The 18,147-nt window shown below is 37.2% G+C and overlaps 1 protein-coding gene across 1 annotated transcript in view; it reads left to right on the top strand.

The window, feature by feature from the left end:
• Window positions 1-18,147, top strand: part of LOC129373336 (glucosidase 2 subunit beta-like) — a 137,762-nt gene that overhangs the window by 8,456 nt on the left and 111,159 nt on the right. Inside the window, exons 6-8 of the mRNA XM_055051229.1 lie at window positions 4,147-4,276; window positions 11,319-11,385; window positions 14,587-14,665. Of these exons, the coding sequence (XP_054907204.1) occupies window positions 4,147-4,276; window positions 11,319-11,385; window positions 14,587-14,665 (276 nt within the window). The remainder of the gene's footprint in view (window positions 1-4,146; window positions 4,277-11,318; window positions 11,386-14,586; window positions 14,666-18,147) is intronic.

Below are 18,147 nucleotides of genomic sequence, written 5' to 3'. Positions count from 1 at the left end.
TTTTTTTTTTTATATTTCTTCCACAAAAATGTCAAATATCGATAGCCATCTTGATGAGTATCTGGATGGAAGCGTATTGTGACAATAATCTGATATTTATTTGACCACTCAATGACCTTAAGCTCTGAAGTTTCATCTCCAGATGGTCATGAAAGTAACTGAAAGACTGTGGCACATATGCTTCCATTAAATAACAGGAGCTAGCTCTACCTAACCTTTTGGATTCATAGGGCTTTGTAAAATCTGTCCTCTACTGTGTGGAAATGTTATATGTTATAATTTCTCTGATAATTAGATGTTATACAATTAATTCTAAGTGGCTAATAATTTTTTAAAATTAATTTTTCTTGTTCTTTTTGCCACGTGTTGTCTGTTTTATGATGCACTCTGTGTGCATCTGAATTGATAATGTCATAATTATGAGGCTTCTTTTCTCAGTACAATGTAGCACATTTTGTAGGGAGGCACTATATAGCAACATTAACATTGATATTGGCCAATTTCAGTCTTTTTTGTTTTAACACATCGGCATCAATCCGATTTAATAAATCTGGATCAATAACAGTCAATATTTATTAACATCTTGTTGCTCTTTGTTTGCAGGGGGCAATTGGAGGAGACTAATTATTAGTGATATAGCAAAGGATTGTGGGAGGCTTATCAGTCATAACAGCAATATAAAAATTGTATGTTGATATCTGATGTTCATATGTGTGCATACCTAATGTTATGTTCAATCACTTTTTTCCATTTGTGTTTCTATCAGTTGCTGGCTGGTCACACTGTGCTGCATCTTAGCATATTATTGGAAAGTTGTAGAGAAGGAAAAAGTGTGATTATAAAAGGTTCCCGATTTCAGGGAGAAGATTAACAAGACACATACAGCAGCTGTAGTTCATGCTTGAAGGAGTACTTCTCTTGAGCTAAGAGGAGACAAAACAGAGCTGTTGTCCATTGCTAAAAGATTTTGTAGTCTGTATATCATGGATCCAGAGACTGAATCAAGAACAGCGAGACACAGAGTCCAAAAGTGAGGTTCAACGTTTGTCCAGCAGGACTAAGGATCTGCCCGAACTACCAGTAGAACACAGACTACGTTCTCTGGACATTGAAGGGCTCGCCATCGCTGCAGCGCATTTTACAGTTTTGTGACATTGTCAGGACTGTGTTCAATCCTTTTGCATTAAAAGTAGCTGTTTAGAAATCACCTAGTTTCAAGGCATTTTTTAGCACGCCACACAACAGTTTTTTTTTAAAGAGCATTTCAGAAATCTTTCTCAAAACATTTGCTTGGAATAAAACATTGAGGGGAAAAAAAAGACTTGCTCAACAAAGGTGATTTGATTGAATAAAGCTTTTTCCTGACGCATTAGCCAGTCACAATCTTTGATTTCTTTTCTTTTTCAGCTGAATGTCTTTGTTTTGTTTTTATTTCTTCCTAACATGCATGCTTTGATGGTCTTACCCCCATCCCAGCCCCTTTGTTCCCTTTTTTCTGCCAGCTGAATGGCAGATCGGGGCTAAAGTGTCACCCAGTGCTTCCAGCATTTCCACACTTTGTGATCATCGTCTCTCTTGACATGGCAGGGTGAGCTCAAGGCCGTGATGTTGGGAACCTTATACAACGACTCAAATATGAACTCCTGCTGCTGTGGGCTCGAGGCTTAAAGACAAATCTTCTGCAATCAAAACTTTATTCAATATTTGCACACAAGCTATAAATAGATACAAGCTGACATCTTTATTTTGTAAATTTTTGATTACATTTGTACATTCCAAGCTGAACATCTTCAGGCATGAAATGCAAGCTCTGATCTGTTTTCTGAACTCAAATTTTCAGAGAAACAGGCAGATTATTTTTATGTTTTAGCAAATGTATAGCTTTTCAATAAGATTACTTATTGTGCAGAGCTTTTAGAATCTAACTTTTTTAGAATTTCTATATTTTTAGGAATTTCTAACATTTCAGTCGTTTCCCTCACAAGTAGAAATCTTCTTGTGCTCTGGTAATAGAGCCCATAAATCATTGCTGCAGACTGAAGGTACCCAAGCAAACGGCGTGGCCTAGAAAGGTAGTCATCCCTGGCTGAAACCCCCAGAATCCATCAGTGCATCACCAGCGTCTCTGAGGAGAGAATGCAAGGCAGAGTCGACACACAAACACACTTACGGACACGCATCGGCACAAAGGTAGCTGGTCCTCTTTGATGCAAATTGCTCCTTTTAAGAGTGTGATGATGGGTTATCTGCTGTCAGTCTGACGGATTTGATGATGCAAAAATAGCCACTGTCCAATGTGGTTTGGTAATTAAACAGACTTTGTGGTTAAGAGCTGAATGTAGATACAAATGTAAACTAATGCGAGGAGAAAAGAAGTTATAGCATAACTTTTGCACAGGCTTAATTTTTTACTTTTGAAGGTTGAAAATAATCACATTTTTAGAGTACAGACTAAAGAATTCAGGTTCATCTTATGTTTGTTAGTTTTATATCTTTTGAACGGGTGGTTGTCAAAGCCCCATTCATCTCTTACTCTGACCCTCCATCATTCACAAGCAAGATGTCAAAATGCCTGGACTCCTCGACTTGAAATAGCCACTGACCCCTGACTAAGAGGGAGCAAGACGCCTTTTAGAGCCACTTCATCTGCAAAAAAAAACAATTTTAGACTTTGAGGTTCCCAAACAGACATCATGCTCACCAACGATTTGAAATTTGCATGTACATTTTGGTCAAATGTTGTGATAGACCACTGCGAAGTAGAAAATAATTGTGAAATTGACAGAAAGCAAGTCATGACTTTGAAGATTTTGGCATGTAGTACTACTCTGCCATCTTTACACTTGTATTCCTGAATAAAATCCACTGGATTATGATTCAATTCACCATAATTAAATAGAAAGTGTTTTGCACAACAACTAACTTGCTAAGAAATCACCTTTTACCTACACTGATTATCCGGGAAAAGAGAGCACTTAAACATTAGTGGCCCATGGTTACTCTGGAGTAGCAGCAGAAATCTGCAGTTCAGGTGCGAGAATCTTTCCACAGCGCTGTTACTCTTGCACTCCATAAATCAGGGATTTATGCAACATGTAGGAATGGTAGAAAACTAAAGCTATACATGGCTATGAACACACCATTCCCGCCATAAAAGGTAATGTTGACACCTTGGGATTTATTTCTGTATCAGGGACAGAGAAGTGACTCAGAGTAGATGGGAAGTTGAATCTAAAATAAAGGTTTGTTATCAAACATGCAAGCTATTGATTTATTTTTTTTATAAGAAAGAAAAACAAAATCGGTCTCTACATGTGTAAACATGGTAGACAATTAACCCAAATACTTTATTTTTTTTTAAACCAGCTTTTGATGCAGTTATGGTTCAAAGCATTGACTCAGGAGGGGCAGGTTTGAATTTTTAACTTCACAATAACGCACTACTTTGATGGTCTACTACATAAAATCCCAATAAAATACCCTGAAGTTTGTGGTGCTCGCATTGCAAAATGTGAAAAAGTAAAAGGACCATGGCACTTTAAAGAGTGCAGTGGGTTCATTGCCAAACCAATGTTTTTTGACATTTAGACTTTAAGACAAAGGACAAAAGTAAACCCATATGTGCCACAGATTTATGAAGAAATAAATATATTTGAGGTTTGATTGAACTGCTTTCTTTGAACACGGAACATGAATGTGAAATGACTTAAAATGGGGGCAAATGTATGGATCCCATGTAGGTGCAATGTGTGTTTGTGTCGCATACAGCTTACAAGGGATCCCATTTTGAACGACCTCATTCAGTCTGAAAAATTAGCTCTGCGGTCTGAGTATATCGGCTGTGAATCAATCTCCTGTTCTGATAAATGCACCGGAAGGAGGATAGGACGAGTGGAAAAGAACAAGGAAAATGGCCATTATGCACATGCCTACTCTATTGGAAAAGTTTAAGGCTTGCATGCAGAATACATGGTTCTGCCTGCTCCAGTTTTATGCTGTTGACCCAAAATATAGTATGACTAAAGGGCTGTTCATGCTGGCGAGGAGCCTTACTGTTCTGGCACAAGAATGCAGAAATCACAAAGCGCTTAAATTATAACAATGAAGGTTTGGTGTAATCATGTTTGCCCTGTTGTCCCTCTGCAGGCGCAGCTCAGAGAGCTTCAGCGGGCTGCTGAAGATCTGCAGATCAAATTAGAGGAGCACAGAAAGAGGAAACATGAAGCTGACCGACTCAAAGAACAAACATTAAAGGCTTTGAAAGCTGAGGATAAAGGTAAGGCTCCATCTATATTTAGGAACCACTTCAAGACGTTTGCTCATTTCACAGAGTTGTTCCAGTTTACACAGTTGGGCCGTCGTTTTGGCTACAGGGCAGCTTCCATTTCGTGTCTGCTCAGCCGTACTGGAGCAACAGTAAATAGGCTGAGCAGCTCGGCTCAGGTTGTTCAACATCAGAGGGGGGAAAAAAATGGAAAGGTTAAGTGCAGATTCCTCTGCAGTGGAAATTAATTGACTTGGAGAAAGATTGCTGAGCAGCTGCAAACTGTATTCCCTCTGCTCTCCTTTTTACGTACCTCAAACCTTCAGAGAGACGTTGCATATGAGTCACAGGAAAAATCCCTTATCGCTGCTAGCACAAGCTGGCTTGGCATTTAAGCGACGCTCTGACTTGTGCATGTGATGGTACAGAAAGTTGTGAGGATAGGAACTGGGTTCTATCATCTCATGAAATGAAAGATTTACACTCATTAAATGTGGGCAGAGGATATATTCAGACTCCCAATTTTTAGATTTCAGAGACAGAAATACATAAGACTCATACTTGTACCATTTAGAGAATGGACTTCTTTAACATGAATTGGAGAACAATCCTGTATCCTTCTGTTTTCATTTCAGCATGTCAGAAAACCTTCAGGGAAAAATAGAATAGATTAGAAGTTTCTGTCATGCTCTATTGTCAGCTTATTTTCTGATCCGAAGAAGTTTTTTAGTGCAAAGCATGCTCCCTATATGTCGGTTTCTTTGGGCAGCACACATCCATCATGCTTCCCACCCTGCAGGCTGACCTTTCCCCAGCCCCCCAACACATCGCTCCTGAGCCTGTCATCCTTTACTTTCATTAGAGCTCATCTTCAGGGTGTAACAAGCATCCGTTTTAATTTCTGTGCTCGAGATGGCTTGTCTTGTTCCAGTTGCCCATCCGTCTGGAGGATTAACAGATTTCTAATGTCAAATGTGTTTCTACTAGAAATGCTCCTGTTTATTGTTATTTATTTATTATCAAGATTCCAAAATCTGAATGAATTATCTGCAGATACAGTTGCTTTTCCAGTACAGATCTCCTTTTACTCAATTGTTGGTGCTATTTTGGTTCTAGTGTCATATAAGCTAATATAGGCACTGTCAGTCATTGTGCTGCATATTTTTCCCTTGTCCTCAGTCATATTTATATTTACAAGGAAGATGATTGCCTAAGCATCAGGTTGGTCAGTTTTATTCTTTTATTTACATTCAGTTCATGAGCTGCCAAATTTAAACTATCCGACTCTTTGAGAGATGAGAATTAGCAGTTCAGACTTGTGCTTTTTTTGTTTTAGAAAATTACGTGGTATGATTTTTGCAAGCTATCCAGCTGTAAATGTTCATTAATGACTGATAAAAACAGGTAGCGTTAAATCAGATGTGACTGTGGGAGGAAGAGATTAAAAGAAAAAGTAACACCAAGTGACGGTGGATTATGCCATACCATAAAATGGTGTACAGCCGGTGCCGTACTGTCAAGTGGAAATGAGGCATTTGTTCTATATTTGAAAGAAATCAATGTTTTCCCAGTAATACTACACGTGATGTTCTTGCTCTTGAGAATGCAAAACTGTGTGTCATATCTATTTTTGAGTCAAATGTTTTATATCCCAAATATAAAAATCATTTGTTCACAAACAGTTTAGTAACTAAGAGTGCAACAGGCAGATGCCTTTAAACTTACATTTCAATTAGAACATGGACCGACGCAAAGAGCAAACAATACTCCGAATCAGACATTAATGTTAATAGCTGGTAGGAAGAGAAGAGCAAGTTTTAGCCAGTGAAAGCATTTATTCCCCTCAAGATTAAACCATGCATATTACTGTAACCTTTAATCCGTGGTTTAGTATCATTCTGCCTGTAGTTAAACAAAAGCTCTTTACTGCCTATGCTGTAATGCATACTTCCTTTCTGGTAGAGACAGTGCAGATGAAGTAAGCTTTTAAATTTACAATACTCGTGATGCTGCTTTTTTCTGTAATTTGAAAAAAAAATACATGTCCCTGAGCATCTTTTTGGAGCCAACTAAGAAGAAAATATACATCGCAATAGCACAAGGAAACATTTAAGAGTAGCTTTATTACTGTAAAGAGAGGAAAGTTATTGCAAGTTTTAATTATATTGGATCACTCGTAGAGGTCCACAAAACACTTTCTTGCACAGTTGCAAAAAAGCTCAACTCTATATCTCATTTGTCTTTTTGTCACGCAGCACTTTCTATAAAGCCCATACAAAACAGTTGCCTGCAAATACACCTACGGTTCTATACAGGAATGTCAGAACACGGATTGTTCTGTGAACGTGTTCTCTCTCTCTTTATGACCGTAATAGCCTGCGTCAAAATGGGAATGAAAAGCCAGACGAACAAGCAGCTGAAAGAGCAAGTAGAGCTAAACACTCTGTGGTTTCACCGCTGCTGTCGATCAGACTTCTCTCCGGGGCTTCATGTGCAGTTATTGAGATGTTTGAAAGGACCAGGTTATTTGTACCCTCGAAGAAAATTAGTTTCTTGCAGCGTGATGTGTGCGGTACATTGGAAAAAATAGAACAATGGAGAGCTGGGGGTATTTGAGCTGACAGAACAGCAATCTAACCTTTTTCATTGCATGCAGTACAGGCATTTAGAGCCTGCAAAACAATCGTGTATTTGCAGTTTCATTTTTTTCTTTTTCAAATTGTTGTATTTATGGAATTTTAGGTCCATCACATATGTGTTTTGTAAATAAATACATTTTATTTCTTTGCCATCTTACAGATATCTTGCTTTTACTCAATCAAAAATAAAATGGGATCAGCCACATTTTTTGAAAAGCTGAATTCAGTTTTACTAGCCACACCAGGCCTGATTACTGGCAGATCTTTAGTATGAAAAAGAACTTCCATATAAAGTCTCTGTCAATATAAAGACGGCTAGAACATCTGGAAAAGCGACACATTGTGTCCTGATCTAAACAAATTGAATAACAGACGAGAACCAAAGTAACTGGATTCCTTCAGTCCGGAAAGTGTTTTGAAAGCAGCTGCACAATATGTCACAAGTATGTCATCATTGCAATATCAGTCTGTGCAAAATTTATTTCCTAAGGATAGGTTCAGTAATTGTTGGCCGCACTCAATGTATTTCAAGTGTTATGAACTTACATTTTACATGCTAATGTAAAATGTTTGTCGTGGCAGGAGATGTTTACACCAGAAACAACGAACGACATCACAGAGTAAGAAACACAGATCAGAAAGAGAGGAAAAACAAAAGGTTTCACAGCCAATATCGTCACCACAGTATTTAGCAATGTTAGTGCAATATTATCACCATCATGCCATTCTAATATTGCATATTATTTAAACACAATCCTGAACAACTGTTTCAGATATTTCAATTTGCTTGGTTGTTTATTTGTAACAGTCTTATTTTCCCTCTGTGTTTTCTGAATAAGATGTACAGCCTGAGTCATCCTGCTGCAGTAAGCCCCTCAATGCTAGACATGACATTTAAGTTAAAACACTCATTTTCAGGCTTCTTCTTGTTTATGTCGCTTGCTGTTTTCAGTAAAGTAAAAAGCTCAGCACAGAACATGCAGCCTTTTGATCTGTTTCTATTTCTTACCCTTTTTTTCCATAGAAAGAGGTAATTTTCCTCTCTCAAATATTGCTTCTAGTGTATGAAAGACAGCAAAATATCTGTTTTCTTTGCCTGGGAGTGCAGAGTCTACAATGACAAAAAAAAGCTCTGAGTGGAGAACATTGTCTGTAGGCTAGCCATAGATCTGCAGACTCCCGCTGATATGTTCCATTTTCTCTGTTCTCGATGTGTCTCTCATTTTACGAGAGTGCTCCGATATCACCAGGGCAACATGGGTGGATGACTGATGGTGTCCATTAGTAAACATAGTCTCCTATATATGTGCCATTGGCCTAAAGATCCCAATGTCTTCAACCGCTTCCTCCTATTTTTTTCCCCCCACACCACTCTCCAGCTCTTCTTTATTTTCCTCTTTTCTCCCCTATCATCCTCTTACCTTTCACCTCCCCCTCATCCACCAGATGCTTCTCCATCATTCTTGTTTTCCGCTGCACTCCTCTCCCCCAGCGAGATGGAGGAATGAGACCATCTCGCTCCCTTCTCTGCGCTATCATTTTTTACTAGGCGGCGGCCGGAGCACGGGTTGAAAATATTGAGTGTTAGGTTGCAAACGGAGAGCAATTCAAATAAAGAACGGGCCACTAATCTTGCAGACGCTGTATGTATTGAGGGATAATATCATCAAGGGTAGTTTTTCCCTTTTACCTGTTGTTAAGTAGACTCAAGATTCGAGTTGCAGAAACTGAAGAGCCATATTGTTTCAGGTCAAGATGTTCTGCAAAATCTTACATCTTTTGAAATGATTTTTCTAAATCCCATCCTAGATTTTTCAACTCATTTTAGTTAATTGATATCAAGCAAAATGACACCAAACGTCATATGAGGGCACTTGGCAAGCAGGTCCAATTTGTGTAATTTATGTAGAATCAATTTGATTAAAAAATAGCCCTAAAATTTTGTTAGATTCCCACCCAATTATGTCCTTTGCTATTCACTCCAAAGTACATTAAGCTTGAATCAAAATCAGTTGAGGATACAATGTTATACGTAAGACGTTCTCTGTAAAGAAACCCAGATTATTGGAGATTGAGTGGTGAAATTATTTGTGTCAAATTATGACATCAGTGCTTTGTGTCATATATTTTTAATACACTGGATCACAGGCAGTTAATCCAGATACAAATTGATCCCCAACCCTATTGCACAGACTTCACACCAGCAGTAACACTTGTTTTTTTTTTTTGTTTTTTTTGTCCAGAAGAGAAACACAACTAAGCTGATAAGCACTGAGCTAGTAGTAAAATCTTTGGGAAAGAAAAATAGGTTAACATTGCTGATGGCAGCAATAGCTTAACTGATGCCCTTTTCCATGCAGTTGACCCAGCTTAATACAGAGACACTGGGCCCAGTGGAGGTTCTGTGAAGATAAAAAAACCTAAGAGATAACAAAGTTTTTTTTTTCAGCAATAACTGGAGATAATGTTTAAATGGAGAATAATTGGAAAAAGAAGATCAGTAAGGACAAATGGCCCAAATGTCCTCCAGCAGCCCAAGCTAATTAGAGTATAACTATGTAGATAGTCTCAAGACAACAAAACACAATCTAACTATAAGCTGAATATGATCTTACAAAGGAGAAGGGGTGTCTGCACCAGACAAAAAACTGGGAATTGGTTCACTAGTTTTCAACAAATGGAATCTCAGTTCTCTTACCATGGAAATCACAACCCTTGGACAGAAATGTATAATTAACATCAATTGAATTTTAAAGTTTGATCCTTGTTGTAACACAATATCTATTTCTCTTCTAAAAAAAAACAAAGTCAAACAGAGAACCTTTTCATCCCTTGGTGCAATTTAGTAGATGAAAGTCAGTATGCTGCATATAATTAGTGACAACAATATTTTCTTTCTGAAGTTTGATCCACTGGATGAAGGACCACAATCACCCGGCCACATTTTACTCAAAAACAGAACTGGACACAGCTCTGCATTAACTCAGCACTGGTTTTTGAAGAAAGTTTTTATTTTTACTGCTAGAGATGGACTAAAAACAACAAAATAGAAATAAATAAATAAATAAATACCCAAGAAACTCCACACCTTTTTTTTATTGTTGTATGAGTGTGAGACACATTTTTTTTTTTATTTATAATAGTTTATTCTTTTATACTTTGCTTTATTGAAATATCTTATATTTAATATTCTTCTAACCAAATACATTAAAAGTAATTCATACCAAAATGGTTTTATATATATATATATATATATATATATATATATATATAAAAGCATGGCTCCTGGTTACTTTGAACTTAGTAATCTTGGCAGAAGTTTGGGCACCACTGATCTTTAAAGAGAGAACATGTAGTTACTGGCAGCAATGGCTGAGCAAATGGCCCCCCAGGAAAGTGACACTGCTAACCACAGTAGCACTGGGCCAGATGTCATTTTTTTATGAGTGAAACTGAAGCGAAAAGGCTGTTAACTGAAAGATCTTGAAGTTGTATTTGATTAATTGTGGAGAAAGAAAACTGCTTTCTAGGTTCAGCCGGGAACAACTGAGAAACTGGAGCAACATGATCTCTTGCTCTGCCATTTTGGATGAACTGACAGTTTTTTATTATAAAAATTGCCTCATCAATGTTAGTTTTGCCAGAGGAAGATTAATAAAACTTGTTGTAACTCTTTAATTTTTTGTTTGATTTTTAAAATTTTTTTTGCACACACTCTGCATAAGCTCTTTGCTCCGTACATGGTGAGGAAAAGAAATGCTAATTTCACAATTAGCTTTTCCGTAATTAGTACTGAAAGGTAATTGCCGCGGATGTGCAATTATGTAAAGTGCTTTTCCCCAGACATAGGGGCCAATCAGTTTGCCCCCTTTACCTTTTCTGTTCTGTAAATGATTCTGGAGATGCTCAGCACCAAACTGCAGAGAACTTCCTCGCCTTCCTCTCCAGTGAGTGCGATTCACAAAACTGAATCGGCTGGGGTCACATGCTTTGCGGATAAGAGGGTTCAGGAAGTTTCTTTTTGCTTCTCCTTTTCATTTGCCTGTGAATGTGAACGGAGGAGAAGAGGGAAATCACTGTCATAGCAGCCGTTGCAGCACAAAGCCTCCTGATTGCATTCTGGACTCTGACGCGCTTTTTTTTTTTTTCCTACAGGGAAAGCAAATGTTCCTGCACAGCATGACTGACTCATTGCCTGTTTTTTTTCCCTCTCTACCCTTGCTGCTCATACTTTTTAGTTCACTTCTTCTTTTTTAATTTTTTTTCCCTTTTATGTTCACGCTTCAAGGTTTTTATTGGGGCTGATAAATACAATTATCAGCAATTGGTGGTTAGAAATAATGAAAAGTTGTTTCTTAAATATTATTATCAGCTGCCTGCTGTGTAAAGCTTCTAATGTACAATTTTCTTTGCAGGTTTTAGGCATCAGAATAGCACCGTATCGCACCTTTTCCAACTACTGGACATCAATAAAGATGGCAGGTGAGTTATATGCTAATCAAAAAGAGTCCAAAGGTTTTTAAAGCCTGGAAGCACATTTGATGTTGGGCTGCTGCTTTTTGCCAAGCCCATCATCCACCAGCCATCTCTGAGGCACTATAATCTTCTTCTATTAAATCTTTATAGTTTTGAACTCTATGTATCTTGCCCATCCTTCTTTTTGTGTTGATTAAATAAATTAGATAGTATGCTGATAGTATATCCTATTAACTACCTGGACAAAAACCTGTGTCATACAAATCAATTTTTATGTTTCACTAAAATTCAGTTGGAAGAGATTTTGCTTGTTAAGCTATAAAAATATATATTTTTTTCCTATAGTGGAACTTGCATTTTATGACATGGGAAGCAAAAAACATAAAAAAAAAAACAAAAAAACTTTCATGTCTTGTTAAATTCTGAAAAAAAATGTGACATGTTTTAGCAGAGTAAATTTAACAGTTTTATTTACTATTTGACCTTTACGCATAATAATAAGTCACTTAAATGGACAAACCTATGTGACAATTTAAAGTTGGCTATAGACCTCAAAAAGCAATGGAATCTAAATGCATTTAAGAATTAATGAGAAGCAAGGTTATTGTGAAGATTTAGTCTAGAAACTGTCAAATCTCCATATCCATATGGTATCCATGTGAGGGTACCAAGGCCAAACCAAGACCAAACCCATTGCTGACCCAAAAGAACTCAAAGGCCTTCTTAAAATTTACCCCGACAGTCCTCTCCACGTTTCTTCTTCACAGCAGTCCAGACCGTCATATTTCTCACTCTACCAGAACATGCATGTAAAAAAATAAATAAAATGATAGTTCTCAAACCAACAGAAAAACTTGTCATAGTAAACCAAGTGTGCTATAAAACATATGCTTGCAAAACAATCTCCTCATGCAGCAATTCCTATGTAAGAAAAATGGGCCTGTTTGTGCATTCTTGCAGTCGGATGTTATTCTGCCTCTCTGGCTATTGTTCACAGCTCAGAACCCCTTTATCCACTCAATCTCCCTCTGTCTGAATTCTTGAGTCTCTCTGAGCTGTGCTTTAGCAAACACATTACTAAGCTGTCAGTTGGTGGACTCTGTGAACTGGCCATCATTATGCACTACATGTATTGATGTTGATCTGAATAAGGCAGAGATTGTGTTTGCAGTGGCATTTTTAGCCACTGCATTACTGCTTAGGTCTTGTACGTCCTTCCAACTCAAAGTGTCAACCCTCATTTAGTTTCTTCTCTGATAAATGCAATGTCACAAATTATACCTAATGCTTGCAGTTGCCAGGCAATTTGCTTCCTTGATTAGCATGCATGCTGTATGCTTTTTATGTTGTACAAAAAAAGTTATTTGTCTGGCTTTGTCCCCGATGACACTTAACTAAACGTTCCTCAATTCTTAATCTGCTTCATTGGAATTGCTAATTATGTTTAATGCAGATTCACAGATAATTATTCTCTCATTTATACTGTGAACTAATCTCATTTTTGTGTCCATTTACTCGCCAATAATTGCCTCATGACAAAGAACGCAGCCATTGATTTTCATAAAGTTTTGAACACATTTTAAATCGTATTAAGACATTTCTGCAAAACATCCTCATTAGAATCAATAATGCATTTTGAAATAAATTAACACTGAATAAATATTTCATTCGAATCGTGATCAGGTTGTTTTAAATGGCCCATCTGAAAACTTTCTGTGGTGCTTGTTCTACATCATGTGTAGAAATGTTCTGTCCTTGACTCATTGTCCCAAGGATCGAAGGTCCACTCAAATGTCTTTACCACTTTGACAGTCTCTGATTACCATTGACATGTCATGTCTGCACTGCCTGTTTTGTTTTCCTAAAACAAATAATTAAAAGTTTTTTTTATTAAATAACTTTACTACAAGTATAGGGTGCCAACTCACAACATCTCCACAGAACCTGGTTAAAAACAGTATATATACTTGTGTGTGTGTGTGTGTGTGTATGTGTATATATATATATATATATATATATATATATTAAACTGGCCTAATAAGGCTGAGGACTCTGGAAATGTTAGTCTCAAAACCAACTTTGAGATGTAAAATTCCTATATGAGGGGTAAAGATTTGTTGGTCACGAATGTAGGTCTTACAATCGTTTCATCCTAAAACCTTTCCATGCACCACGCACAGGCACAACCCACTGTGCCAGCTGGCAGGCAGTTGGCAGCCCAGTGCAGGATTAACTGGTACTAGTATGCTGGCCTATAAATAGAGTCTACCAACTGCTTGAGGAAATGAACCATGATGGAGCCTCCCAAAGGCCCACGAACAGGATGTGCTTTTTATCCTCTCCCCCTCTGCATGGATTTATCACTGCCTGCATCTGCGAGCTCCATAATATTCATTACTGACTTTCATAGAGAAGCCTCCGAAAAGGGTGCACATAACAAAACACCTGCTTTTATGCTGCAGTGGTCTATATATACGTGCAAATGCCCTGCGTGATTCGAGCCAAAAGCCAATTTACTTCACACAGGATTTACAGAGCCGTTGTTCTGCAGCCTGTGTGCCGTTCTCACAATGGTGAAAGGCATTGTTTCTCTCCAGCACTCACCCTGAGCATTGATCTTCTGTAGGCTGAGCAGACTATTCGCTTTGTATGTTTGCCTGCCTTAGTTGACGCGCTCCGGGGATTGATTCTGGCTATGCAGTCATTATCTGAGCTCAGAGGGGGCAGTTTGGCTGTAACCTGTGGAAGGAAGACACAAGCATGGAAAAATGGTTAATGACAAGAGTTTAGTATCGTGGGAAAAAGAGTTGGCATATATGCGTGTGTGCATGTGTGTGACTTTACAGTGTAGTGCATTGTATTGTGAAATCAGGACAAAGTTATGAAGAGTGCAACATTCTTGATATTAGCTGTAAATAGCTTAATTGAACTTTAAGAAATTTGTATTTTTAAGTGTTTATCTGCGCTTAGTTAATTGCCAACTCTGGTTTTGTTGTTTGAAAGTGAGGACAGGTCTTTCTTTTGTAAAATAGCATTTTTGCTTCTATTTTACATCTCTAAATTAAAACAAGGTTGATATTTTTAAGTGGAATCCTATTGAAACAAGCTGGGGTTTTGTCTCGTACCTCGTAATGTTCAACACATATTTAGGAAATCAACCAAACTGTTCAATGGAATACTAATATGATGCATTTTTAAACCCCTCAGTATATCGTTGGATGAAGTCAAGGCTAAAGTGGTGCTTGTCCATGATGAGACGAGGGTTCTCTCCGAGGATGAAGCACTGGTGAGCTATTTTTAAAATTCAATAACACGGTTTTCTTCAAGGTTTTTCATGTAGGATTTACTTCATGCTTAAACTTTCCGTAGGTTGTTTGAAATTTAGGTTGCACTTTCTTTCCTTTCTTTTTAGTTTTCTTGTAAATTAAAATTTTATTTGAAAGCTCCCACCCTCCTTCCGCCACCTTTAGACATTTTAGATGACAAAATTAACTTTGTAGGTATTCTTAATCATTTTCCACTGCTGTTTATACAACATTTAAGTCATTTTTGTGCTGGTTACAAAGAAAATAAGTATCTGTTACCATGGAAACTTGGTGAGAAACAGTCAGGCAGCAATAAAACCAAAGTGAAATGATGATATTTCTAAGTATTTATAGAGTTTTCCTTATTGCCACCGATTTGTCTCCAAGCATACAGCACTTGAGTCTGCAAGGCCTTACTTATTTTAATGATGATATTATATAAGTAAAAGCTGGCACTGATGGTGATTTATTGATTTACTTTTGATTAAATTAACAAGTGATTTCTTATATTGGCCAATGAAAATACATTTTTCTTTACAAATAAAAATACTTCTATTTCAATATATTTACCAACCCAGATGTAAGTTAAATTGACAAAAAGTATAAAAAAATGACTCGAGGCAATTTCAAGTGCAAGGCAGCCTCCATGAGTTTGGGAGCAATATGACACAAATATAACAAGGTACTTTTTGGCAATTAAGATCTAAAATCAGGTTTTAAATCATAATAAACTTTTCTTGTTTTAGGTCTATTAGTAATGACAATATTATTAGCATTTCTTAAATACCTAATTGATATTGCGGATTTTGTATTACCTTCTTGGAAGTCGCGGGTTCACAGAAAATAACATTATACCTTCCAACAGTTTGTAATGTTGTTTACACACAGTGGTGTTTGTAAACATTAACATTGCTTTATATCAGAATTAAAGAGAGGAAGAACTTTAGCAGGCAGCTTCCTTTTGTGACGTTATGGGAAATCACATGAAGTTAGGGAAAATATCCAGAGGAGAATCGTTGACCTCTACGAGTCTGGTTAATGTTTCGGCACAACTTTGAGGTAGCAGAAGGTGGCACATTCAACTCTTCCGACAATTATAGGCCAGTACAAACAGCATGGAAATGTCTGTTCATAATACGTGACAGGACCACGTCTCTGCGGTCCAGGAAATAATATGTTTTAGAGTGAAAATTGTTAATAGGCACTAGAACAAAAGCAAAAGACATTTAAGATTCTGCTGAGTGTCATTGCCAACAGTGAAATGTGTCCTGTCTTAACATTAGAAGAATTGCACATCGGAGAGGAAAAATACCTTCATTTTTGGAGAAAAGTGCTGAGGACTGATGAAACTAAAATGTGTGTGTTTGACCGTGATGGCTGCTGTTATATTAGAAGAAAAAAGTTGGAAACTTGCAAAAATGAGCACACCATCCCAACCATGAAAATAACTTGTTTTGGTTGCTAACTTTGTTTTGGTGTGGGCTCGATCATGTGTGGTTGCTGCGATATAAATAACATAATGAGGAATGAACATTATGTTACATCTTATATTATCAACAATTCCTAACAAGTGGTGATACTACTAACCAAACGAAGTCAATGTTTTGGAGTGGCCATCAGAATTTCCTTATCACAGAAAATATGCAGACCGGGCTAAAAAGATGTGAGAGAGAGTAAAGCGGTCTACAAATCTGACTTGGTTCTGTCAGGAGGAATGGGCCGGTCCTCCAGCAAACTTGTATGAAGCTTTTGGAAGAAAACCCCAAAGTCTTTGAACCATGTGATACATTCTAACAGACAATTGAACCCAACACTAATGAAAAGTTGGTGGACTTCCACAGTTAAAGATCATCAAAAATATCTCATTATTCTAACATTTAACAAACAATAAATTTTAGTTATCCTAAATGACCTTAGCAGTCCAATTCTAACGTTTATATACTTTTATATTTAACTTTTATAACTCATGGGTTGAAATTTGCAGAGGGTAGAATCGACCCAAAGCCTATTAAAAGCAGTATTTGGTAAACAAACATGGATAGAGGTTTTACCTGTCTGCTCACTTTTAAAATACAGTTTGTCCTTATTTTTAGGGGAAAAAACACAATACAAAAACAAAGCTGAAGTATCATTCAGAACTGATTTTCTAATGGCATGATTATCCGGCAGCCTTGATGAAGGATTAGAAGTGGTTGTAGAAAATTTAGCTTTAGCGGTTGATTTGTTTACCTGGTCATTTTTAGAGCTCCAGGGAGGTTTTAAGTGGGATTGAGGGAAAATTGCAAGCTGCTATATATAGGTCATGTATTATTTTTTTGGGGGGGTATTTTTATTTTAGTAAACTTCATGTCTCATGACTCCATTTTGAGTGTTGTCTCCACTTGTACAAGTGGATTTTCTTCACACTCATTTCAATTCTGAACAGAATGAGCATGGCTTCCCAGTCGTGATTTAAAAAAAAAAAAAATTCTTCCTCAAGCTGTTTTTGTGCAAAAACGTGTCTGTCTGTTTCACTTAAGACTTGTTGATCCCCTGATTTACGAGGCAGCACATAACAAGATGTCTGTGTGTAAACAAAGGAGCCCAAACTTCCTTTTCTTTTATAAATTACAATATTCATGCGGACTACATAAAGACACATGCGCACACACGCACACAAAACAGCAAAACGGAGAAGCTTCAGAGCTTCTGACCTGCATGAAAGTCTCACAGATGAGAAAAATCTGTCTGTGTTAAATTTTCCTGGTAAATGGGAAGACATTCTCAGTGAATTCAGCTGCAGCTGAAGAGGATGAATTAGTATAAAGATTCATGAATATGAAAATGTGTGCTTAACTGCAACCACAGCAAACTGTAATCAAGCTGGGCAAATTAAACAGGCTGCCATTAAATAAGCAATTTACATTAAAACTGACGAGGGGCTCAGTGTGTCAGACCCTATAATCAAAGTTGGGGCCTACGGGGATCGTATCTTTCGAGGAAGTTAATTTTTAACTGTTTTGGCAATGCTCAGGGAATAAGGCCTGGTCGTCTTCAACAATTATCTCTTTAAACAAGAGGCACGTTGTGTGTGTCCAACATGTACCAACTATAGGAAGTACTGGTTAGTTTGCAAAGTTGACTGTACAAACAACTGTTGCCTGTTGCAAAATTGTGTTTTGACGTCTGTTGCTCTTGAAATTAGTGGCTGCTAAAAAAAAAAAATTCTCTACTAAAATGTAAAATTTGATATTTATTTAAAAGTGGTATAGCAAGTATTCTGTCCAAAGCTATTACAGTATATTTCCACATTATACTGATTGTTCAGTTAGTACTTTATTTTTGCTTGCTGATATCCTGAATTCAAGTCAGATACATTTATGAGAGTGATATTGGTGAGTGGTCAGTCTTAAAATTAGTTTCAGCTATTAGCTGCACACATGCATGATTATCATTTATAATTACTCATGATTATGAATGATTA

This window comes from Poeciliopsis prolifica, unplaced genomic scaffold, assembly GCF_027474105.1.
Source record: "Poeciliopsis prolifica strain line A6 unplaced genomic scaffold, Auburn_PproV2 SCAFFOLD032, whole genome shotgun sequence".
Lineage (NCBI taxonomy): Eukaryota > Metazoa > Chordata > Actinopteri > Cyprinodontiformes > Poeciliidae > Poeciliopsis > Poeciliopsis prolifica.
Note: the sequence above shows the minus strand (reverse complement) of the source record. Positions and strands in the feature narration are given on the sequence as shown.